Here is a 26,867-nt window from a genome sequence, read left to right as displayed (position 1 = left end):
ATACACTTTCTATTTGCATTCTCTCTAGTCAAAGTTTATCAGGCCATGATAAATTTATTGTTTGATTATCATTCACTCCACCTCCATATTTTTCATGCCATCCCGACTTGTAATTTTGTAAAAAAAAAAAATTTCTTCCAATACTTACACACCTCTGCATTTTAATGAAATTTTGATGATAATGTAGCATTAAATTCCAAGTCTGAAAATTGCCATTGGTCAGTTTCAAACTGAGCCTCGAGTCAACCAGTAAGGTATTGAAGTTTGAGACTGACCTCGTATAGTTTCAACCATAGTCTATACAGACATGTTTGGCTGAACTCCTATTTTTTACTATTGTCCAATGCTGATCTTTCACTATAATAGATTTCATTGTTACATATTTACTTCAAATGTAGAAAATCGTCATGAATTATATTTAACATTACTAAATATATAAAATTATGTAGGTGGAGCTACATTCATAATTAAAAGTCATGCAGTAACACTAGTTTGTTAATAAAAAAATTGCAGTTACTTAGTGGTAGCACACATTTATACTGTGTTTAGCTATATATTTATTTTTAAACTTAATGCATAGTACTGTTTTTACATAAACTGTATGTAGTAATAGTTCATATATTCATGTATGAAATTTGGGTCAAGTATACAGTTAATATTTTATCTACATGCAAAGGAACCCTTTAACACTTGTATGGTTTGTATTACTTTCACATGTTAAGTGTTTAAAGATTTTAAATATCTATATATTGTAGGGGTAATATATTTGTGTAGATATAATGGTTTGTTTCTGTTGTTTATATATCAGGGATTCTGATGTACAATTTTGTTAAACACATAATTTTAAAATATGTTGAAGTCTTTTAGAAAATAAAATAAATGCAAGAACAAAAATATTGTTGATTTGTATTAGTTTTCACGTGTGTGTGTGTAGGTTAGAAACCTCACTTAGCCATGTTGAATGGAGACAGTTTAGCTGGCTAATGGAAGGTGATGGTTCTACCCAGGTATACGCTCTTGCCTGAAATAATGTCCAGAGTGGCACATGCAGTCTTCCTCCACCAGCAAAAGCTGCAGTCACCCTATAACCTAAATTTGTGTCTGTGTGATTTAAAACCCCCAACAAAAACAAAATAAACAGCTGTATTGGGATTCAGTAAATAAAATGTTAAGGGATTATCACCCTTGTTCATACATTTCTACCTGCACAACTGGGCCCTACTGAAAGCACTTTTATCATAATTTCACTAATGTTTCAGATTCCCAATATAATATTAATCTGTACACTTGGGGTATCTTTTTGAATATATCATATTTCAATTGTAACCAATTGAAAATACTTACCACTGGTAAGCCCCGACTGGGAATCAAACCCATGACCTCTCTCACCCAAAGTGGACGCTACAATGTCCTCATAAAAGCTAGCTCATATAGCAAGACATCATTATGAGCACCCTTATACTCTAACTTTTTGTACCATTACATAGTTACACAATATTTCTGGTTTCAGAATATTGACACAGAAGAATAGGTAGTAATTTTAGGTACACTTAACCTAAAAACATATTTACTTACAGTCTGAAGTAGATAGGGTTATAATATGTCGATGATACAATATTTTTTATCCAAGTGTCCAATTTGAAAACACAAAATTTATCACTGTTTACAAATGATTAACATTCTGTATTGCTTAAGCAAGATGAAAATGAACTGTTTGCATTCATTAATTAAAACAGCATTGATTGAGTCTGCATGTTACTATTGCAAATAAGCATCTATTTTACCTGATTAGGTATACTTTTTATTTATTTTCTGCTGTTCTGAAAATTAGTTCATTAGGGAGTAGATATTTTTATCTGGTCTGATTTTTAAAAAAGATCTATGAGGTATTGTATCACTTGACTGTCTGTGTCAGCATCTACGCAAAGTAAGATTTGTGTTTAGGTCCTCTTTTTTTTCAGCTACAGCTTTTACACTTTTCATCAATAGAAGAGTAACAAGAGGACCATGATGGCCCTATATTGCTCACCTGTTATCATTGCACTTGAGGACAAGTAACAACAAAGGGAAGAAATTTAACCAAAAAGGAAAAAAAATTCTTACAAGATACAGATATGTCAAAATACACCTAAAAATTGGAGGTACCATCCATGTTGTACCACAGAAAAGTGGTCTCGGTTTTTCCCTACGGCCAATAATAAAAAAGTTACTAAATATAAGCTATTTATAGTAACGTAAAAGGAAAGTAATAAAAATAAAATAACTGAACCTACGCTTGGAACTGATTTGTCATGGAATCCAAGAATTATTGTAACAGTTGTTGAAGTTATTTTGGAAGTTTGTATCAAATAAAACCATAAATGAAGTCTCTATATGGCTGCAAAAGCCAAAATAGCCAATTTTGGACCTTTAAGAGGCCATAACTCTGGAACCCATGATGAAATCTGGCTGGAAAATCGAATCATAAATGAAGCTGCTATTGTGCAGACAAGGTCAAAATAGCTAATTTTGGCCCTTTCAGGGGCCATAACTCTGGAACCCATTATGGGATCTGGCCGGTTCAACTAAGGAATCAAGATCTTATGGTGACACAAGTTTTGTGCAAGTTTGATTAAATTCAAATCATAAATGAAGCTGCTATTGTGCAGACAAGGTCAAAATAGCTAATTCTGGCCCTTTCAGGGGCCATAACTCTGGAACCCATAATGGAATCTCGCCAGTTCAAGAATGGAACCAAGGTCTTATTGTGATACAAGTTGTGTGCAAGTTTGGTTAAAATCAAATCATAAATGAAGCTGCTATTGTGCAGACAAGGTCAAAATAGCTAATTCTGACCCTTTCAGGGGCAATAACTCTGGAACCAATAATGGAATCTGGCCAGTTCAAGAAAGGAACCAAGATCTTATGATGATACAAGTTGTGTGCCAGTTTGGTAAAAATCAAAATCATAAATAAAGCTGCTATTGTGCAGACAAGGTCAAAATAGCTAATTTTGGTCCTTTCAGGGGCCATAACTCTGGAACCCATAATGGGATCTGGCCAGTTCAAGAAACGAACCGAGATCTTATGGTGATACAAGTTGTGTGCAAGTTTGGTTTAAATAAAATCATAAATGAAACCACTATCGTGCAGACAAGAAATTGTTGACGGACGCATGCACGGGCGGACTGACGACGGACAAAGGGTGATCACAAAAGCTCACCTTGTCACTATGTGACAGGTGAGCTAACAAGAGCTGTCACAGGAGACAGCGCGCTCGACTATTTCGATGCCGGATAGTGAAACTGGGCACATCTGAGGAAACTAGAGCTGTCACTGGAGTGTTTCATGACTCCAATTGTGGATGAAGATATTGCACAATAGCCCGAGTCAAAAATATCAACTTAAAGTAATAAGAGAGGTAAAGATAAAATGTATCAAAACACTATATAAGTATATCCTAAGCAAGAAGGGGCATAATTCATTAAATATTGGTGCCAGAGTTGTGCACTTTGTGTCATATGGTATGGGTGATGATGTTGAACAACTATTTTAAGTTTGAATCAAATCCATTCAGTAAGTGAAAGTGCATCAAAACTTTAATCTAAAATTCTAAGTAAAAAGGGGGAATAATTAATGAAAAATTGGTGCCAGAGTTATGCACCTTGTGTCATATGGTGTGGGTGATGATGTTGAACAACTATTTTAAGTTTGAATCAAATCCATTCTGTAATAACAGAGACAGAGTGAAAGTGCATCAAAACTTTAACCTAAAATTCTAAGTAAAAAGGGGAAATAATTCATGAAAAATTGGTCCCAGAGTTATGCACCTTGTGTCATATGATAAGGGTAATGATGTTGAACAATTGTTTAAGTCTGAATCAGATCCATTTAGTAATAACAGAGATAGAGTGAAAGTGAGATAGAGTGAAAGTGCATAAAACTTTAACCTGAAATTCTAAGTAAAAAGGGGAATAATTCATGAAAAATTGTGCCAGAGTTATGCATCGTGTGTCATATGATGTGGGTGATGATGCTGAACAACTATTTTAAGTTTGAATCAAATCCACTCAGTAATAACAGAGGTAGAGTGAAAAGGCACCAAAACTTTAACCTGAAATTCTAAGTAAAAAGGGGGAATAATTCATGAAAAAATGGTGCCAGAGTTATGCACCTTGTGTCATATGATGTGGGTGATGATGTTGAACAACTATTTTAAGTTTGAATCAAATCCATTCAGTAATAACAGAGATAGAGTGAAAGTGAATCAAAACTTTAACCTGAAAATCTAAGTGAAAAGGGGGGATAATTCATGAAATATTGGTGCAAGAGTTATGGCCTTTATCTCAGATGATGTGGATGATGATGAGGAATAAGTATTTCAAGTTTGAATCGAATCCATCAAGTAATTACTGAGATAAGTTGAAAAAAGAGAAAGTGTTAAAAAACTTTAACCAAGGTGGGGACACGGAAAGACGCCGACGCCGACGCTGGGGCGAGTAGGATAGCTCTCCTTATACTTCGTATAGTCGAGCTAAAAATGGCAAGAGCCATAACTCTCACATGCATTTTGTCAGAATTATGGCCCTTTTTATACTCAAAAAATTGGAATTTCTTGGTTAGAATTTTTTGTTGAGGTTCACTTAACTTAAATGCTCTTAGCTTTGAAATTTAGCAAATTTGTTCACCATTATTAGGGCTTTGTTTATTATCATTTTGGGGAGTATATTGTCAAAGAACCATTACTTCTACATTTATTTTGTCAGAATGTACACGGGTCAAAAACAGTAACTGTGACCTGCATTTTGTCACAACTGTGGTCCTTTCCTGTACTTAAAAAAATGAATGGTTCAGCATCCGTCTTCCATCATCAACATTTTTACTTCATCTCCTCTGAAAAAACTAGTCAGAATAACACTAAACTTGGTCTGTAGCATCCCCGCAAGGTCTTTTCTCAAGTCTGTTCAAATGGGTCAAAAAAAAATAAACCTTTAAATTACTTCTCATGATCCACTTGATGGATCTCCATCCAACTTGGTCTGTAGTATCATTATAAGGTTCAAATGTGGACACTCAGCCACTTTAAGTGGTCGACAGAGCGTAAAGAAGAAATACTTTCAAAAACAACTTCTTCTCATTAACTGCTTGATGGATCATTGATGTGTCTATAGCAACACTATAAGTTTCTCTGGAAACACTTGGCCGCCCTTAGGGGCTGCTAGAGCCAAAAAAAGAAACATATTTAAACAACCTTTCATGAACTGCTTGATAGATATTCATCAAACTTTGTCTGTGACATCACTTTAAGGTCCTCTCCTAACTTTGGGGGCTTCTATTTGTAGCACCATTATAAGATTTCTCCGAAATTCATTCAAATGGGCGTACTTGGTCTAAAAACAGAAAAACCTTTAAACAACATCTTCTCATAAACTGCTTGATGGATCTTCATAAAACTCGATAAGTAAATTAATGAATTAGCAGTTTTAAATGAAGTCATACACCCTGAAGTGACTGTTTCCATGGTTAGTCATTTTCTTAGTTTTCAAACTGCCTTGTCTTTTCAACAGTTGTCTGATTTTGAAAATTCTTTCAGCTTTATTGATGTCTGGTCAATGACTTTCACACAAAATCAACTTCTGGTCAGACATTCCATCCCCTTAAATTAACAGACATTTTCAATCTGGAAATTGTCCGTGCCGTCTTTTTAATCTGTAATCAAATGAAGATAGATTGGAGAAATTATATGCAGTCAAATACTGGCGTTCTCATCAATTCAGGATCCGGGTATGAAATAAAGGCAACTCAACAAAAATATCATTTTTCTATATATATTTATGGTGTAATGCCATGGTGTTTCAATTTTATTTCCCTCATTCAAGGCGCAACAAGCAATACAATAATATATGAAAGAAATGGTTTGACTGAAAATTACAAACATCAGTTTACATTTTAAAATTTATCCAATCTCATTTCTGGTTTCATGGTAGTTTCCTGCATGTAATAAGTGGTCAAAAATTGCTCAGATGTTAAAAAAAATGAGTTTTGAGTCCAGCCTCAAGAATGCAGCTTTGTCATTAAGTCTGGTCAGCTTCAAGACTAAGCTTATCAGTCAGAAGCAAGAGTACTGAGGCAGAGTTCATGATTCTGTTTCATAACCTTGGAACTAGATCTATATCTCATGTGCCATTTAATTTAGACTCCTAAGTCAACTAGACTCAAATGTTATCAACTGAAGACTGGAGACCAGTGTCAAAACTACAGCATCTGATTGGTTCATTCATAACTCAGTCTTGAAATTGAAAAATGATAAGGCTGTATTCCAAGACTGGTCTCCAATTTCAGTTTTAAAACCTGGTCACCAGGGACAAATATTATAAATCTGACATTTGAGACCAGTCTCAAAACTTCAGCATCTGACTGGTTCATTCTTAACTCAGGTCTTGAAATTGAACAATGGTAAGGCTGTATTCCAAGACTGGTCTCCAATTTCAGTTTTAAAACCTGGTCACCAGGGCCCAATATTATAAATCTGACATTTGAGACCAGTCTCAAAACTTCAGCATCTGACTGGTTCATTCGTAACTCAGGTCTTGATATTGAACAATGGTAAGGCTGTATTCTAAGAATGGTCTCCAATTTCAGTTTTATAACCTGGGCACCAGGGCCCAATATTATAAATCTGACATTTGAGATCAGTCTCAAAACTTCAGCATCTGACTGGTTCATTCGTAACTCAGGTCTTGAAATTGAACAATGGTAAGGCTGTATTCTAAGAATGGTCTCCAATTTCAGTTTTATAACCTGGGCACCAGGGCCCAATATTATAAATCTGACATTTGAGACCAGTCTCAAAACTTCAGCATCTGACTGGTTCATTCTTAACTCAGGTCTTGAAATTGAACAATGGTAAGGCTGTATTCCAAGACTGGTCTCCAATTTCAGTTTTATAACCTGGGCACCAGGGCCCAATATTATAAATCTGACATTTGAGACCAGTCTCAACACTTCAGCATCTGCCTAGTTCATTCGTAACTCAGGTCTTGAAATTGACCAATGGTAAGGCTGTATTCCAAGACTGGTCTCCAATTTCAGTTTTACACCCTGGGAAACTGAGCTTAATATTGTAAATCTAACATGGTTGACCAGTCTCAAAACTCCTGCATCTGAATGGCTGTTTCTCGACAATTTACCAATGGTAAAGTTGTATTTTGAGCCTGGTCTATAAACTCAGTTGTATAACCTTGGTATTCTATAGACTGGTACCAACAACATCATTCCTTAATGATCCATGCATTTGAGAAGCAGAAAAATAAAATATTAGCTTCTGCATCTCTCAACTCTCTTATATACATTTACTCTATTTTCAAACACCTAAACCTTTCACAGAGTGAATGATATAAAGTGACCTTAGTTTAATGCTCTTCATAAATTATCAATTGTTGCAGCTTTCCAACAAGTGCTGACAAAGTTTCTACAAAGCAAAGATGGAGGACAAATCTTGCAGTTACTTGCTGGACTACATCTGCAATATATACTAGGATATTAAATTCTAGTCTACTCTGGCAATCTGAATTTCTCCCAACTAAGCATGACAATACTCAACATCAATGACTGCTTCAAACACGAAGTGCCTACTTTGACTAGGGTACAAATTTTCAACTGACTGACACTTGCAGCACTAAAGGTGTGTGAGTTGACTGACTTATGTAGGTCTGACATAGTCACACCAGAGTCTGCTGGTTCCTGGTCTTATGCTGTATGAAAAGCAGCAGAGGAACCAGTAATTTCATTTGTAACAATGGATTTTATTGGATGTCTTCTAACTCAAGGGAGGGTAACCACATTCCTGAACAGCATCCACAGTCGAACAATCAACAAAGGCCAAAATTGTAGATTTTTGCATTCTGAAGCACAGATAATCAGAGAACAAAAAAAATTAAGACTTAAAGCTTAACCTTTTCATCAGCTGTTAAAAAAAGATCTACATTTAAGTGTTGTATTTTCACCAACTGTACAACGCGTCTCATTGACAACATAACTTTCCATTGCACTAACCGTCACTTAAAACTACAAAATTAATAATCCACACATTATATATCAAGGTGTATTAAATCTGAGATTCATAACAGGTGGAAAGTTCATGATTGGTGTATTATTGTGGGACTGGAAGGAATCATTTTGTATCGAGCCAAATGTATCATCCATTCTCACTTCCTGTCGGTTAGGACGTTCTTGTCGTAACTGTTGAATATGCTTCAGTATGGCTTTAGCTTCCTCACGTGTCTAAAAAATATTATTAATATTTCCATAAATTGTAACATTTTTATTTTTTTTTATCTCTTCCACAGAGGTGAAGATTAAATGCTTGTACATATACATTTATAAAGGATTTCACCATACAGTTTTTTTAAACTTTACCCTGCTAAATTTCTAAAATATACTGGTCCATCATTCAATTTGGGCAGTACCATTTACTATTCGAAGGGGTTTTCACAAAATATTTACTGACAGAATAGTGAACAGTGCAGACCATGATCAGACTGCACGGATGTGCAAGCTGATCTTGGGTCTTGTCGCAAAGACATAATCACTTGCTGGCAGCAGGCTAAAGGTTAAAGAAGTACATGTATCTGCCTAGTTAAAATAAAGAACATTGCTTATTTATTTAAGAAGATATAACTTTGCATTAATATCAGTAAAACTTTACCATAAAAGCACATAAAAGGATAAATAAGTGGCAAAACGTTTTTTGAGAAAGGACGCGAGTCTGCAAATCCCAATTCTTGATATTGTCTGAAAATTTAAATTAAATTGTGGAAATCTACTTAGACTACTAATTTCTAACCTCTGTGTACTCCGAGCAGATTTGTGCAGCCTGATAGGCTGCGTCTAACTGTTCATGTTTCAGGTAATAATTGGCAAGATACTTGTAAGCTTCACTCTGACCCTCGTAACTGTAGGATTTACCAAGCTGCAACATAAAAATGTATTTTAAATCTTGCTTGTATCAAAAGTTCTTTAAGTGGCTATGGTCACTGACTTGTTATAATCAACTGCTTGTTCCCAAGTCTGGATTAAGCCTAATCAGAGTCAACTATTCTAAAGTGAGAAAAACATCCATAACATTTAATGAGTATTCATGATAATGTTTAGATCACACAGTATGTGTCCTGACAAAATCTCACACCTCCCACTAATTTTTACATAGTTTAAAATACCTTATGTTAAATTTTGAACAATAAAATTCATTTACTGAAATATGATAAACTTAATTCATGGTTATAATACAAGCACAATTCATATTTCAAAAATATGGAAAGAAGGATTTTGTTCAAATATGTTAAAATGAGTCTGAACAATTCTGTCCTACATCACCTCTTTCCAAAGTGAAGAACAGCCAGAAAACGAAACAGGTAAATCTAAACACTTCAAACTTGGAAGCAGCTTTTAGACAGTCATTCAAAATTACAAGCAAAGTGCATGTTACACTATCAGGTTACAGGACACCAAAAGTGCAGTAAATACCGATCAGAAATGTCAAATATTTCCCTACCCCTTGTGCATTGGCTTCCTTTATAAATTCATTATATGCTCCTGCAGCTTGTTCCTCCTCCCCCAGTCTCTCATGTAACCTGAAATACAGTGTAATGAAAACAACTGATAAACTGAAAGAAAATTGTGTAGAAAAGCATGATTTGTCTACGTATTCCCAATTTTATAGTTTACTTTCATACATGTATACATATATCTTTAGTTGAAGACTAGTATGTAAGTGTATCTAGTAAAAAATTAAACAAGAACTGTTTGTAATACATGTATCTTCAACATGAAGGTCTGTAGGAATATACTAGGTATGTAATTTTCAGTCTAAATAATGCTGTGACCTTGACCTTTAACTGAATACTCCAAGTAAATTGGGAGTCATCTCCTGACCGCAGGCTGATAAGCATGCTGTTAAGTTTATTCACCATAGGCTTCTGTGCTATCCTATTAAAAAGCTTCCTTGAGAGGCACACATACTGCATATACCAGTGAATATAGAGAGCATTAAGGGCAGCACAAGAAATCATAAATATTCTGTTTGAACAAATTAAAACAAATTCACTCTGAAACAATCTTACTTGGCCAGTTTGAGTAATGAAGCACCCTCTATATCACCAACTCTATGTGCTTTCCAGAAACATTTTTTTGCCTCCTGTAATCTATCCAACTTCTCATACGATTCTCCTAGAGCCATTATCATTCGAGAATCATTTGGTCTGAAAACAGAAATAACAATCCGCATCTATTTATCCCATAAATATTGAGATCAACGTGATATATTCAGGTTCCACTTAGCTCATTTTGCTAATGAAGAATAAATGAGCTGAACCATGAGAAAACCAACATAGTGGCTTTGCGACCAGCATGGATCCAGACCTGCCTGCGCATCCGAGCAGTCTGGTTAGGATCCATGCTGATCCCTTTCAAAGCCTATTGCAATTAGAGAAACCATTAGTGAACAGTGTGGATCCGCGCAGGCTGGTCTGGATCCATGCTGGTTGAAAAGCCACTATGTTGGTTTTCTCATGGCGTGGCTCAGATTGAAAGGTCTGTAAATTACCTATAAGGTAGAACCTTAACACAGAAACACATGAAATTAAAGCATAGAAATTTTTGATTTCTAAATCCTTCAAATAACTTACTTAAGAATTATTTTACAGAAATATTTCATGAAAGTTCTTTGAATCAAATGTTGAAGTTTGATACATTTTTCATTCCAGTGTTTGCGAAGAACGACAATTTTTGCCTCAAGTGTAGGTATTTATCAGGTACTGACAAGCATTGATATCTGTTAGTTTACTTCACTTGCACAGTAGTAATTAAATGGACAAGAGCACCGCCTTGCGGGTGCTGACGCTCATCTGATTTTTTTTAGTGTAATAGAAATATTGTCCTACCCATGATTTTCTAAGTCTAAAAAGGGCCATCATTCTTGCAAAAAGCAGGATAGAGTTATGTTTCTTGATGTACAGTGTCCACTTATGATGGTGAAAAACTGTTGCAAGTTTTAAAGCAATAGCTTTGATAGTTTATGAGAAAAGTTGACTTAAACATAATACTCAACCAAGAAAATGATTTTCTAAGTCCAAAAGGGGCAATAATTATTGCAAAAAGCAGGATGGAGTTATGTTGCTTGCTGTACAGGATCAGCTTATGATGGGGAACAAGTGTTGCAAGTTTCAAAGCAATAGCTTTGATAGTTTAAGAGAAAAAGTTGACCTAAACATAAAACTTAACCAAGAAATCTGATATTTTCTAAGTCCAAAAGGGGCCATAAATCTTGCAAAAAGCAGGACGGAGTTATGTTTCTTGCTGTACAGGGTCAACTTATGATGGTGAACAAGTGTTGCAAGTTTTAAAGCAATAGCTTTGATAGTTTAGGATTAAAGCTGACCTAAACATAAAACTTAACCAAGAAAACTGATTTTCTAAGTCCAAAAGGGGCAATAAATCTTGCAAAAAGCAAGATGGAGTTATGTTTCTTGATGTACAGGGTCAGCTTATGATGGTGAACAAGTATTCCAAGTTTCAAAGCAATAGCTTTGATAGTTTAGGAGAAAAGTTGACCTAAACATAAAACTTAACCAAGAAATCTGATATTTTCTAAGTACAAAAGGGGCCATAAATCTTGCAAAAAGCAAGATGGAGTTATGTTTCTTGCTATACAGGGTCAGCTTATGATGGTGAACAAGTATTCCAAGTTTCAAAGCAATAGCTTTGATAGTTTAGGAGAAAAGCTGACCTAAACATAAAACTTAACCAGGCAACGCCGACGCAGACGCAGACGCCGACGCCGACAACCGCTCAAGTGATGACAATAACTCATCATTTTTTTTCAAAAAATCAGATGAGCTAAAAATGAAAATGGCTTTAGACATAATATACAATTTGTTTCCACAACAAAGGCAAATAAGGTAAATTCATCTGTGTATATTTTACCTTTGAATCACTGCATTAGATATTTCTGTCATCTAACTTACTTAAAAATTAACTTGTAACAATTCAATAATAACATGATGTATCACTCAGTATTTTACAGTGAAGATACTACATTACGGCATGTAAAAAATGTCGGTTATGAACAGGTGTTGTTCATCAAAGGTAAAATTATTGTAGGTATAAATATATTGAGCTGTAGTTCCTATGCCTTATTTACCCAGTCAATTAGCCAACTTATCCCACACCCTTTATTTTGTAAGTAATCTGAGCATTAATCATTTTGGGCTTTGGGCAGAACTGTTATTAATCAAACTAGGGTATTTTTACCTTTTATTTCCAGAATATTTTTCTGTACTAAGAATATTTATCCTTTATCAAAATTGTAGGGAATCTTCAATGAAAATTTAACTCACACATCCTTACAGTATACAGGCCCCAATGGAGTTTACTACTACAAAAATTAATTTTTGGCAAGGATCCTACTTCCAGCCTTGTATGTATAACTTGCATACGGATCTTGTGGAATGAAGTGGCAATTAGTGAAAAATGCTGAAATGATTAGGTAGATAAAGCATTAAGTAATTCAATATTGTTCTATATAACAATTTAGATGACAAATTTTGTAAATGGATTTTGGAGAAGGGTGTAATATACGATTTGGACAGGTATGGACATCTAAATATACCTTAGTTTTTGTGCATTCCTGTAGTAGTACAGGCAATAATATGGCATCTTCAAAATCTCATAGGTCTGTCCTAGACCATACCAGGCTCTGTAGTCACGCTTATTAACTTCTGAAATAAGAAAATATCAAGGACTAAACACAAAACTAATGTATCTTGTTCTTGATTTATATATACATGTAGTTACAATAGTTTTGCATTCAGACCTCAAAATGTACATTAAATTTTACTGACAGAAATTGTGACATGATTACAAAGCAATCTTTTCTGCCTTCTGTGACCATGAACTTTATTTCAAAACTTGTTATTGGCAAAAACCTGTACATTTTCTGGAAAGGCCCCAAGACAATTAAATTTTTATTTTATCTGCAACAGTTTGTCATTACAGCTTCTACATTTATGGCACAAAAGCAAAAATGACATAAAACAAGACAAATATTTTCCTAGCAACCTTGCAAGAAAGACTATTTACTGGTACCTGTAAAATGTTAATGTGATCATGTAATAAAACTAAACAACATACCTAGAGCTTGCCTGTACGCCTGTATTGCAGCATTTGTATTTTTCATTTCCATAAACTCATGTCCCATCAATGTCCATGCTGACAGATACAGGGGATTGAGCTTGATTGATCTTTGAAAATATAGCACTGCCTTCTCATGTTGTGACCTCAATGAATAGTAGTTACCTGAAATCATACCAAAACATTCTGAAAAACACAGACCCTAGATTTGAAATTCAGCAACAGATACATTTGACTCAATGACTACCCCCTTGTACATCAGTTATATCTTCAACTGTATACTGTGAAATCATTTAACTCCGTGGGTATAAAATTTTGTGGTTATTCCTAAAACAGTTCTTTTGTTGAGATCTGAATATAATACAAATGAGCACAGATTAAATTGTTTGTACATGTATATAAGAAAACAAACAAGGTTTTACAAAGATTACATTTAATTATAAGAATAACAAGTATTTAACCTTGGTGATTAATCTGATGGCAAGAGGCAAAATTATTTAAACCAAGACTTATCAGTCATAAATCAATTCTGGAGTTTATCTGATGTAAAATGATTATATAAAATTCATAAAAAATAATAAAATACCTATAACACAGCAGGTTTCTACCCTGTATTTATCTATATCGCAGCATTTGTGTGCAAGATGAGCGAGGTCATATCTCATTTCCTTCACATACAGCAGGTTACTGAATGTGTCCATATTCTCTAAACGGTACGGATCTAACGTTTGTAGTTCACTAAATGAATTCAATGCTGCATCAACATCTGAAGAAAAAATAATTTTAACATAAAGTTTCAAAATCAATACTACAGTATGAGTAACTAACTATACAGTGTAACTTCTCCTGAAACAGATTTAAACCATCACTAACACACACTCATTCAACTTCTTCAATTAGACATTCACATCCTAAATTCAGCTCTAACACAACAAAGCCAAACTAGGAGAGGCTGTCTTATTATTAAATGTTGACAGAGAGGGAGTGCTTCTGAAATAAAATGCTGTTAAAACTGTGTATCTACTGACATGATGTAATAATCTTAATTCAGACATTCATGAAATCAAGTTAAACCTGATCATTAATAACTAAGCCAATTTTTTAAAACAATGCTAATAAAAAGGCCGCTCTCTTCAACATGTCTACACACCTCTCATGTTATGATAGGCCGCAGCAATATGAGCTACAATATAGGTGCTCTTATGAAATCCATTCTCCTCCATGTCCTGGTATATCTTCAATGCTTCTTCATTCAGCTGTAGTTCTAGGTACACAAGAGCAACAAAGAACTGTTTGATCCAGTGACTTGGCAAGCTTAATGACACCAGCTGTAAGAACAATTGTGACAAAACTACGTCAAAAAACAAAAGCTGTCAGTTGACAGCATGCTCGACTATTCTCAGTGCTTGACAGTATAATATAAGCTATGAGTAAAACTTTAACATTACAATAAGCATATTCTAAGTCAAAAAGCGGCCATAATTCAGTAAAAATGCTTGATAGAGTTGCCTCCTCCTTTTTACAGACTGGGGTCATGATGGTAAACAAGTACTGTATGCAAAATATGAAAGCAATATCTCAGTGGACTTTGAAAATATTTGGGGTTGTATGCAAACTTTAACATTACAGTAAGCATATTCTAAGTCGAAAAGGGGCCATAATTCAGTAAAAATGCTTGATAGAGTTGCCTCCTCCTTTTTACAGACTGGGGTCATGATGGTAAACAAGTATGCAAAATATCAAAGCAATATCTCAATGGACTTTGAAAATATTTGGGGTGGTACGCAAACTTTAACATTTGTGTGACGCTCCTGCTAACGCTAACGCTAATGAGCAGGATAGCTCCTCTATTCTTCGAATAGTCGACCTAAAAACCAACTTATGGTCCATAACGCCTTTGTTGAAATCTATTTCCGTTCTGCAACCAAATAAAGAGTATTATATGTCTTAGAGATCAGCTTTGCTTGCTTTGTTTGCTTTGAGTTTCATGCCAATTTTCATACAGTTTTTTCAGTTCTGTTATGGCGGGCAGTTAGCATAACCCCATTTTCCTGGATTCTTAACCAGCACTAACTAGTTATCTGCAAGTAATTGCCAGCTTCCCCAAATGAATCACAGGTGGAAGACAAATGATTTCAGACACAATGTCTTTTATCACTCATCACAGAGAACATAGGCCTGGCCTGGGGATCAAACTCAACAACGCAATCTAAAAATCTGCGCTCTTAATATTGAGCTTAGTGATCAGACTAGAGCAGCTTTTGACTTTATTTTCTAAAATGACTTTCATCTGAAAGCAGCTTGATTTGAGCCTTGGTAAGAATCTCAGCCCCAATGTGCCATAAATTCTTACAAAATCTTACCATTTCTCTGTCTGTGATGAGGGGAACTAGCTCCTGCCATGTACCCCAGTGCATCGGTTCCACCTGCAGGGACTCCACCAGTATCTCTATGGCATCTTTCAGCAAGTCTAGCTTTTTCAAAATAACGCCATACCTATATAATAACATGAAATAGGTGTCCTTATGTACATATCTGATCTAAACAAGTGTTTCCTTAAGCACTGTGCCTCTGTGACTGAGTGATTAAGGTCACTGTGACTGAGTGATTAAGGTCACTGTGACTGAGTGATTAAGGCCTCTGTGATTGAGTGATTAAGGCCTCTGTGACTGAGTGATTAAGGTCATTGTGACTTAGTGATTAAGGTCACTGTGACTGAGTGATTAAGGCCTCTGTGACTGAGTGATTAAGGCCTCTGTGACTGAGGGATTAAGGCCTCTGTGACTGAGCGATTAAGGTCACTGTGACTGAGTAATTAAGGCCTCTGTGACTGAGTGATTAAGGCCTCTGTGACTGAGTGATTAAGGTCACTGTGACTGAGTGATTAAGACCTCTGTGACTGAGTGATTAAGGCCTCTGTGACTGAGTGATTAAGGCCTCTGTGACTGAGTGATTAAGGTCACTGTGACTGAGTGATTAAGGCCTCTGTGACTGAGTGATTAAGGCCTCTGTGACTGAGTGATTAAGGTCACTGTGACTGAGTGATTAAGGCCTCTGTGACTGAGTGATTAAGGCCTCTGTGACTGAGGGATTATGGCCTCTGTGACTGAGCGATTAAGGTCACTGTGACTGAGTAATTAAGGCCTCTGTGACTGAGCGATTAAGGTCACTGTGACTGAGTGATTAAGGCCTCTGTGACTGAGTGATTAAGGCCTCTGTGACTGAGTGATTAAGGTCACTGTGACTGAGTGATTAAGGTCACTGTGACTGAGTGATTAAGGCCTCTGTGACTGAGTGATTAAGGCCTCTGTGACTGAGTGATTAAGGTCACTGTGACTGAGTAATTAAGGCCTCTGTGACTGAGTGATTAAGGCCTCTGTGACTGAGTGATTAAGGTCACTGTGACTGAGTGATTAAGGTCACTGTGACTGAGTGATTAAGGTCAATGTGACTGAGTGATTAAAGTCACTGTGACTGAGTGATTAAGGTCACTGACTTTAAATCACATGCTTCTCACTGCTGTCAGTTTGAAACAATTGAGTTGGTGTGTCTGACAGCTGTAAATACTGAGAAACAAAACCTTCAGAACACATTTTCAACAACATGATAAAAATCTAAAACCAATGTCCATACTCAGGATTTTTCAATTTTCTAAGTTTAAAACTGCCTGGAAGAAGTAATAAAGAGAGGACAAAAGTTCTGCCTGTTTGAATATCTGATCAATGGAGTGGCATAATGAATTCAATAAAGCCCTTTACTTTACATTCATTGAACTTTTTTTCAGTCAAGTACATGTAAGTTTGTATATTAATATCAACCAGTATGGTGATAAGAAGTCATATTTTTCAAACATAACTGATCAATTAGTAGTGACTTACAGATACAGGGAATAGCCATCAAGTTCTCTGTTAGCATACTTCTTGCTTAGTTCTATCCTCAATGTCTTTAAATGTTCATTCTCCAAGTGGTCAGGGGGTCCTGTTATGAAAGACATTTGATAAAAATCTACAAAATACATTTTTTTTCAAATACAGCGCAATAGAGGCTATAAACATCTTCTGGTAAGTCTGAGATAATGGGATAATGGCAAATAATAAAGTTTTGTGCAAAATTTAGTAGTGTCAACCTTCATGAAATGGTTCTTTTCTTACTGCAAAATGAAACAAAACACGAGCATCACCTACTTGTGCCAACGTTCCTCTGAAATTAGGGCCAGATATTAGGCAATATGCAAGACTTATAGTTCACACAATATTTTTTTCAAGAAATACCCATTATTCCCTAAGTAAACAAGAGTGCCAGACTGTCATAAAATACGCCCGTCATCGAACTTGGCCTAATTCAAGGGGCATAATCCAGGACAGCCTGGGGCGATTTGGTTGGCCCAGATATTATGCCCACAAACATTGTCAGCAAGTTTGGTGAAGATCATATGAAAACTGTTTGACTTAAAGAGCGGACAAGGCTAAATTTGCTGTTTTTCGAGTAATTCAAGGGCAATAATCCAAGAATGCCTGGGGCAATTTGGCTGGTTATGAAACCTGGCCGAGATATTATGCCCACAAACATTGTCAGCAAGTTTGGAAAAGATTGGATGAAAACTGTTGGACTTAGAGAGCGGACAAGGCTAAATTTGCTGTTTTTCGAGTAATTCAAGGGCAATAATCCAAGAATGCCTGGGGCAATTTGGCTGGTTATGAAACCTGGCCGAGATATTATGCCCACAAACATTGTCAGCAAGTTTGGAAAAGATTGGATGAAAACTGTTGGACTTAGAGAGCGGACAAGGTTAAATTCGCTGTTTTTCGAGTAATTCAAGGGCCATAATCCAAGAGTGCCTAGGACGACTTCGCTGGTTATCGAACTTGGCTGAGATATTATGCCCACAAACATTGTCAGCAAGTTTGGTGAAGATCCGATGAAAACGGTTAGACCGAGAAGCGGACATGCTTTGGAGTCGGACGCCGCCCGCCCGCCGCCACAAGTGTTCACATAATACGCCCTGCTCTTTCAGAGACGGGCGTATAAAAAGTGACAAAATCTTGTTTGTTTTGGGTTTAACGCCATTTTTCAACAGTATTTCAGTCACGTAACAGCGGGCAGTTAACCTAACCAGTGTTCCTGGATTCTGTACCAGTACAAACCTGTTCTCCGCAGGTAACTGCCAACTTCCCCACATGAATCAGAGGTGGCGGACTAATGAAATCAGACACAATGTCGTTTATCAAATATTCACGGAGAACATATGCTTCGCCCGAGGATCGAACTTGACAAAATGCATCACTCATGGTTCTTAGTCTACTTATTCAACTCATGATGATAAACAAGTGTATTAGGTAACAATGCTCTTTCAGTATTTTTGAAAAGTTGACTTAATGAACAACATTTTAAGAAAAAAACACCAATTTTCGAAGTGTGAAAAGTGAAATAATTTTCACTGACCTGGGATTCAGTCAAAAGCAGTGAGGTGGCAAGAGGGTTTGGAAGGTTTGTAGAAGGGTGTGAAGGAATCTAGGTAGAACATTACATGTGAGTTAGTGTTCAGAAAGTTTTTTTATTTTTATTTTGGGGGGGGGGGGGGGGGGAAGGGAGTGATTACTGAGGAGGTGGTAGAAGAAGTGGGGGTAGTGGTAAGCATTAGGGGTATGAAGGTATGATGACGCCAATCCATCCAGTCTAATAAACCAAGTTTTTGATTTTTACAAAACAGTACTTATTAAGTTACAATGTACCAATAGAATCTGAAGCTTTGTCCAGTTTCCTCTTCTCGTCGGCCAGGTATCTGGAGTACATGTAGAGAAAATAACACTTTGGGCTTGTACATTCCTTCAGAAAGAATGCTGCTCTGTCATACTCTTTCAGATCAAAGTAGGATGTTGCCAAACTAAACTGATCATATTCCAACAAAAATTTCTGAAAAGCAAACATTTGCCAAAACAAATTCTCACAAATTGATATATGACAGATAGTTAAAATATATTACTTATTTATAATATTACAGTTACAGTATAATGTCTTAGTTGCATTTTGGTTTAAATTTGACTTTCAGGATCAGTATTTCTGTCACAATAAGGTGGTCAATTTAATTTTTAGCCATACAGTATTCCAGTGTGTTTTAATACCACTGAAAACTGCTCGACATGACATATATTTCTATTTTTATCAGGTTAGGTCCTTTAGTAAATACCCCCTTTTTCAAAATGTAATGCCACAGAGGCATATTTTTGGGGGGAATACGGTCCATACCTCATCCTCCTCTTTCTGTAGAACTGTCAGTAGTTGCTGTTTATCTGCATACTTGCTCAATGCAAGCGATAACTCTGCACACCTGAAAACAGCAATTAATCACACTTCTATAATTTCTTAAAGTTTAGAAAAATAACAGTTTACAACTTTACTTGACCTTCAACTACAAGAGCTGTTGTAAAACATTATAACGCTCCCTTAATGGCCTGTCAGAGACATCTGGGTAGGTAATTTTGAATAACCATGACCTTTGACTTAAGGTTGCGGCAGTTTTGGGTAAAAAAGTTCCCAATAACAGGATCTGTTCAAACTTTGTACATCAACACAGTGTACATGTTAGAAAAAATCGAAGGTCACCATGCTTGTTCAGGAGTTATCTGCCCTTGAATATGCAAATTTGAAGAAAAATCTAGTTTTAAGGGCAGATAATTCCAAAACAAGCACCGTAACCTATGATTGTTTTTGCATTTTTCTGCTTCTAACATGAAACTGTGTTCATATACAAAGTTTGAACAAATTCTATTATTGGGAAATTTTTGCCCCATCTCTCATACAAGAAACTGCAGCAAGTGTCTTTAATGCAACCTCAAAAACTACAAAGTAGCTGCTGTATGAGGTACCTTATGTACCGAGTACCTGCAAATGTCACTCTTGGTATCATTCATTGCTAAAAGTAAAACAAGAGGGTCATGATGACCATGGATTGCTCAACTGAGTAGTATGAACTACATGTTTCAAATGTCAAACTAACACTAAAATATTAAGAAAGTAGGTCAGTAGGTCATATTCATGGTCACTGAAAGTCAGTTTTAAGATCGGTGTGCAAAACTGTACAGTCATGTCATCCAAATTTCAAGGCTGTATCTTAAAAAACAGGAAAGTAGGTCAGTAGGTCAAGGTCACAGTCAGGTGACCCCTAATTACTTGGTGTCATCAGGTAATTATAATTAAACACTCTAGGAAATATGATCAAATAATTTTTTATATAACTTATATAACAATTGATCCCCAGGGCAGAGCCTCTTTTCACCCCAGCGGCATAATTTCAACAATCTTGTTAGAAATCCACTAGGCAATGCTACATACCAAATATCAAAGGCCTAGGCCTTGAACTTTCAGACAAGAAGACTTTTAAAAAAAAATCCTATATAAGTCTATGTATAACTTGGGACCCCCAGGGCAGGGCCTCTTTTCACCCCAGGGGCATAATTTGAACAATCTTGTTAGAGGACCACAAGGCAATGCTACATACAAAATATTAAAGGCCTAGGTCTTGTGATTTCAGATAAAAAGATTTTTAAAGTTTTTTTTCCTATATAAGTCTATGTAAAACTTGGGACCCCCTGGGTGGGACCTCTTTTCAACTCAGGGGCATAATTTGAATAATCTTGGTAGAGGACCACTAGGCAATGCCACATACCAAATATCAAAAGCAGTTTCAGACAAGAAGATTTTTAAAGTTTTTTCCTATGTAAGTCTATGTAAAACTTGGGACCCCCAGGGCAGGGCCTCTTTTCACCCCAGGGGCATAATTTGAATAATCTTCATAGAGGATCATTAAATGATGTCACATGCCAAATATTGAGGCACTATGCCTTGCGGTTTTGGACAAGAAGATTTTCAAAGTTTTTCCTTTCGGTTGCCATGGCAACAAGAGTTCTGTGTGGAATTCAATTCTTTGAATAATTTTGGAAGGGGACCACCCAAGGAACATCCAGGCCAAGTTTCATGAACTTCCATCAAACGGTTTCAGAGGATATGTTGTTTAAAGGAAAGTGTAGACGGACGGACGCCGTACGGTGAACGATCACAATAGCTCACCCCGAGCACTTTGTGCTCACTCAGGTGAGTTAATAAACAGAGAATATGTTTTTGGTTTGAAAACATGTTCTGTTTTGCCACAGGGTCTGATACCCACTTTATTTTTGTATCTGTCTTTGGTATAATTTATGTATTATCCTTATGTACTGTCTTAATGTCAATTGTGTATCATCCTATATTGCTAATATCCCTATATATATATCCAATACAGTCATTCATATATCTGTCATTTTCATTTTTACATTGCCTCAAACATTTTCAACTTTCCCGCAATCTAAAGTCACGCATGCGCACTTCAGTAAATAGAGAATACTGTGGCTCACATGATTTTATCATGCCTTTACTTGCTGAAGACCCATTACTTTAGTACCCATCCAACCCAAGGCGTAAGAACCCAGACTACGACATTGGATTAATGGCCAGTGGGGTGTGTATGTCATAGTATGGGCTGGTAACGTAAGGGGAGAATATGTGCAGGGGTTTTTTTTGGCCGTTTTTATAGCCGTTATTCAGCTATATTCCCAATGCCAAAAAGTATGTATTTAAAGAGGTTGTACAATGTGAAACAAGCGTATGAGAAAGTGCTTAAACACATCCTTACTATATCCTATGGGACCAAATATTTCCCAATTTGGAACATTTTGGGGGTATAGGCTATGTTCCCAAATTAGCTAGAAAAAAACCCTGATGTGTCAGGCAGCCGGTTAGCTCAGTCAGTAGAGCACTCGCCCTGTAAGCCAGTGATCCCCGGATTGAATGCCGGACAGATTGCCCTTTTTTACCACCCAGTGACATTTGGCACCCAACATGGGGCCATGGCATGCTTGCTTGCTCAGTCTTATGACGCATGCAATATTATGTACCTCCTGAATTAGAGGATGAATTTCCAATTTGTGGGGGTGTATGTCATGGTACGGACTTGGTCACGTTACGGTATTGAGAGAATCATGTGTCAGGCAGGTAGTTAGTTTAGTCACTGAAAGTGAATGGTGACAGGTTCGAGACCCGGACTGACTGCATCAGTTTGAAAACAGGGAAGTTGAAATATATGTTCAGAATAAAAAAAAAGGCCGAGACTGTCCGCACGACATTCGGGCCGATAATTTTCTTTATCCGCACGACCATCGTGCCGATTATTTTCGTTATTCACACAACAGTTGTACCGATTATATTCCTTATTCCCATGATGATCATGCCTTGAAAGTCATGCCAATTATTTTTGTTATCCATATGACTAAACAATCTGTATACATACGTTATTTTATTTATGTAAAATTTAGTTAAGCTTTTCTGAAGTTTTTCACTGCTGAACAGATCCCATAGTATCGATTTTTTGACAATTTCTAGCATGCACCTTTTGGTTAGTTAAAAACCCATGATTACGATGCCTACAATTATTATGTTGATTAACTCATATCTGATTTTTTTAATTAAACCATAATGTAAAAATTAGAAACACAAAAATAAGGTATGATAATGAACAAATTAAGGTATGCAGATATTAGTTTTCTGTGCATTCATTTGATTTATTTCTTCTGCAGTTGATGAATTTATAATTAATCAGTCTAATAAAAAGAGTAACAGTATGTTATATTATCATTTTTATGGTGTTGTTTTAATACCTAATTAACTATAGTGATTTAACATCTAAAACAATAAACATGAAATAGTCTTTTAACTAGGATAATACTTCACGTCAAAAATAGAAAGCTATCAAAGCACCCATCGTGCAGATAAAGATACTAATCGGCACGACCGTCATGCAAATAAGAAAAATAATCAGCACAAACGTCGTGCCGATAAACACTTCCTAAAAAAAATATCATATTTATTAATTTTAAATGACTACATTTCTACAACATATTTATGCAATAAATGTAACTTTGCATTTGATCCTGTAAGGAATTCAAATACTGAGAGACTTATTTCTAAAGATACTGACTTTTTTTCAATAAGTTTGAATAACTAAAGTATGCAAATTATCCAAAATTTATAGGCAGTGGCTAGAGAACCGGAATCGGTTCCCTAGACTGCGAACTTATTCATCCGGAACCGGTTCTCTAAGCAAAATACTGTGCATAGGCTAGGGAACCGGAATTTTATTTCTATGCATAATACTGCCGAAATCCACCTTGTTTCTTTTGGTAAGTATCATGTGCATGTTCTTATCTTAATTAATTAATTAATTTTACCATTTCAGCAAGCTATGCCCTTTTATTTATTTGTGTTTACTGTGTCTCCAGAAGTGTACTCGCCGCATACTGTCCGCCATATTGGAATGATAAAATAAACTAGTACGAATGAATGCGAAATCGTCGACACTGGAGCCGAAAAAACTTGAAATTTGAACTTAAAAGGTATAAGACAATAAAAGAAACGATTAAAACAAAATAAGTAATTTCAGTATTGATTACATATCTTTGAACGTGAAATGCCGACGTGTTACAAACCAGTATTTAAAGTGATCAAAGAATATGTATGAAGTTTTAAGGGCAATTAAATTAGTTTATTCATCTATAAACATATAATGACGCAAATACAAACCAGTATTATTTTATATTTAAATAATTTAAACATAATACAGGTTTAAAGCAAATAACATTTAAAAACTGCAAAGTAGTTTTCACGCATTCATTCGTACTAGTTTATATCATTTGAATACGGCAGACACGGTATATATGCGGCGAGTACACTCTGGGAGACAGAAAACGCAGATAAATGCAAGGGCATGGTAAAATTAATTAAGATAATAATATGCATGACATTTACCAAGAAACAAAGTGGATTTCGGCAGTATTGTGCATAGAAATAAAATTCCGGTTCCCTAGCCTATGCACGGTATTTTGCTTAGAGAACCGGTTCCGGACGAATAAGTTCGCAGTCTAGGGAACCGATTCCGGTTCTCTAGCCACTGCCAAATTTATATGGAAGTGGCTATTCCTACGGTCCCGTAAGAATAACCTCACAGGCTATTCCTACGGCTCTCCCGTAAGAGTAGTGAAATAGCCCGCAGGTGGCTATTCCTACGGCTCTAAAGACAGTTTTGTATGTCCATCTTGAACTGCATTGTACGGAATTAATTTAAATGGTATATTTTCGAACAAATTGTTTACCTTTTAGTATCACATCGAGAGAGAACTTTGCATGTCAATTTTCAAGAAAAAATAGTTATATATAAGGTGGTTTTGAAACGAAAAACATATACGGGTGTTGATTTCACCAGATTCTACTGTATACGCAGAAATTTTAAATGACAGGCAAAATCAAGATATAAAATTTAAAGTGATAATTTTTTAAAGAATCATTTTAAGCTTTTATTCACGAAAAACGTTTGAGGGTGTTGATTTGGACAGAATTTATATGCGAAGAAATCTCAAGTAAAAGGCAAAATCAAGACATAAAATCTAAAGTGTTGAATACTTTTTAAAATCCCTTTAAGCTTTTATTAAGTATATATTTCTACGTGTGCATGCCAATTTTCAAGAAAAAATATACTTATACTAAGTATTAATTAGAAACGAAAAGTATATACAAGTGTTGATTTTGCCAGATGGTCATCGACATGCAAAATCAAGTCATAAAGTCATAAAGATTACAGGGAGCACTTTGGTAAAAGTTATTATCATTTCATTTCAAACCACAGTTTGTGGTTCCCATATCTTGCCATCCAAATTAATTGCCTTATTTTTTCAGTTCACTTAGATATAATTGTCTTTAAGATATGTAAGTGTTATTTTACATTGTTTTAAAGAAAAGGAAGTAATATTCAAATCACTGAACTTAGCGCAAATATCGGTTAAAAACCAATAATTACCGGTATGTTGTTAGTACCAGGTAGATAAATGGTTTATAGCGGTGGAAGAACAATTCATCAGATAATAGTTTGTACTGTTTTTCAAGGAATTTGTTTAATTTTTCAAAGTTTCTTTTTAAGAGTTTTACTTCAGTTTAGACCACAATTACTGCCTGTGCTTGTGAACATGTAGAAAATATTATAAGTCTTCTTATAAAACAATGCATTAGATAAGGGGTTTCACATTCTGAGTACATTTTCATGTTTTTATTGAAAAGGGGAAAATCTGGGTGAATTCGCCAATTTCACAATAGATACTTATTTGGCAGATGTGAAACAAGTACATGCACTTGTTAAAGGACGTGGCTTAAGGATGTAGGAGCGAATTTTTTCTAACGGTCAGAATTTTTTCATGCTCTGTGAGCTTGAAGAACATTAGTTTCTAAGAAAAACAAGAGAAGAAAAAACACAGGTCACCGAACTCGTTTTATTTTTATAGGGCATTTTCTTCACCCCGTGTTAGAGCATTTCTGAAATTTTGTAAAACTGTAAAAATGGTGGTATGTTATAAAACATATAATATCCCATTTAATGTTAATGGGATTTCATGTCTTACAGGTTAATATGAATACAAGGTGATATCAGTATTATATAAGCATAAATGTCACGAACAAATCTCTTTCATTTTTACATGTTGACATAATTACCCCACCCACTTTATTTTCAATGGAAAAAATGTTTTTAGATCTGCAAAAAAAAATTCTGACGGTAAGATTTTCAAAATATTTTGCAGCTTTAATGACATACAAAAATGCTTCAAAATGGACAGAAAAAATGTTGGGGTCACCGTGCATCTAAGAGATTTATTAAGAAAAAACTGTTAAAAACTGGTAAATTTTGATATTTTTTGTTCTTTTTGTTTTAATCTATATTTTCTAGATAAAATAAAGAGCTATCTTGAAGAGTTTTATTTCAGTTACAGCTTATTGTTATATGTGTCATTCAGGAAAATATCAAAACCAAGTCTGATCTACTTTCATAGATATTTGAAATTACCTACCCCTACCCCATTGTAAATCTTACGTCAAATTTAGGCAAATGCCAGCCAAAAATAAGGGTGAAAAATTTTTTTGTGCAAAAAGTAGAATCTATAGGCAGGCACGTAGGAAGCATTTTTAGAGTGGGGACGGGAGCTAGGGCGGCGTACATTTTGAAAGTCAGCCGACCTATAACAAACCCAGTTCCATAAAATGTTAAACAACGTTTTTTTTTGTGTGTTTTTTTAAAAAAAAAAAGTTGTTGTTAAAACCTCAAAAACAACTACAAAACTGCAGGACACAGCTAAAATTGACTCGTTGTCAAAAGATTGTTAAGAGAATTAGCTTAATTGGTCAAATTATTGGGAGGGGGCGCCCTGGGCGTGAAACTGAAAGGTAAACAATTTGTTCGAAAATATACCAGTTGAATTAATTCAGTACAATGCAATACAAGGTGGACATACAAACTGTCTTTAGAGCCGTAGGAATAGCCACCTACGGGCTATTTCACTATTCTTACGGGAGAGCCGTAGGAATAGCCTGTGAGGCTATTCTTACGGGACCGTAGGAATAGCCACTTCCAATTTATATTGCATCCGAATACTGAGACACTTTCAGTAAAAACAGGAACAAATAAGGTCAAAATGGTCTTCTGTGCATCAAGTTATTGTCAGATATTAACCATTTGGCACTGTGCATTAATCGTCGAGATGAAAACTCCCTGTTGGCTAAAACGAGGTCATTTTTAATCTGAGAAAGGTTCCAGCTTGAAATGTCCGCCATGATTGTAATTCGCACAGTTT

The 26,867-nt window shown here is 35.6% G+C and overlaps 1 protein-coding gene across 1 annotated transcript; it reads right to left on the bottom strand.

Moving 5' to 3' along the window:
• Positions 1 to 5,793: 5,793 nt before the first annotated feature.
• LOC123547036 (cell division cycle protein 23 homolog) lies at positions 5,794 to 26,860 on the bottom strand. The gene is made up of 13 exons (XM_045333785.2): positions 26,747 to 26,860; positions 19,414 to 19,495; positions 18,900 to 19,080; positions 17,046 to 17,145; positions 15,531 to 15,663; positions 14,318 to 14,495; positions 13,754 to 13,933; positions 13,168 to 13,332; positions 12,647 to 12,755; positions 10,101 to 10,238; positions 9,533 to 9,611; positions 8,825 to 8,950; positions 5,794 to 8,262 (listed from the first exon to the last, which is right to left on the bottom strand). Exons 1-13 carry the CDS (start codon positions 26,845 to 26,847, stop codon positions 8,077 to 8,079), a joined length of 1,758 nt encoding a protein of 585 aa, XP_045189720.2. The 5' UTR covers positions 26,848 to 26,860; the 3' UTR covers positions 5,794 to 8,076.
• Positions 26,861 to 26,867: the final 7 nt, after the last annotated feature.

This window comes from Mercenaria mercenaria, chromosome 9, assembly GCF_021730395.1.
Source record: "Mercenaria mercenaria strain notata chromosome 9, MADL_Memer_1, whole genome shotgun sequence".
NCBI lineage: Eukaryota > Metazoa > Mollusca > Bivalvia > Venerida > Veneridae > Mercenaria > Mercenaria mercenaria.
Note: the sequence above shows the minus strand (reverse complement) of the source record. Positions and strands in the feature narration are given on the sequence as shown.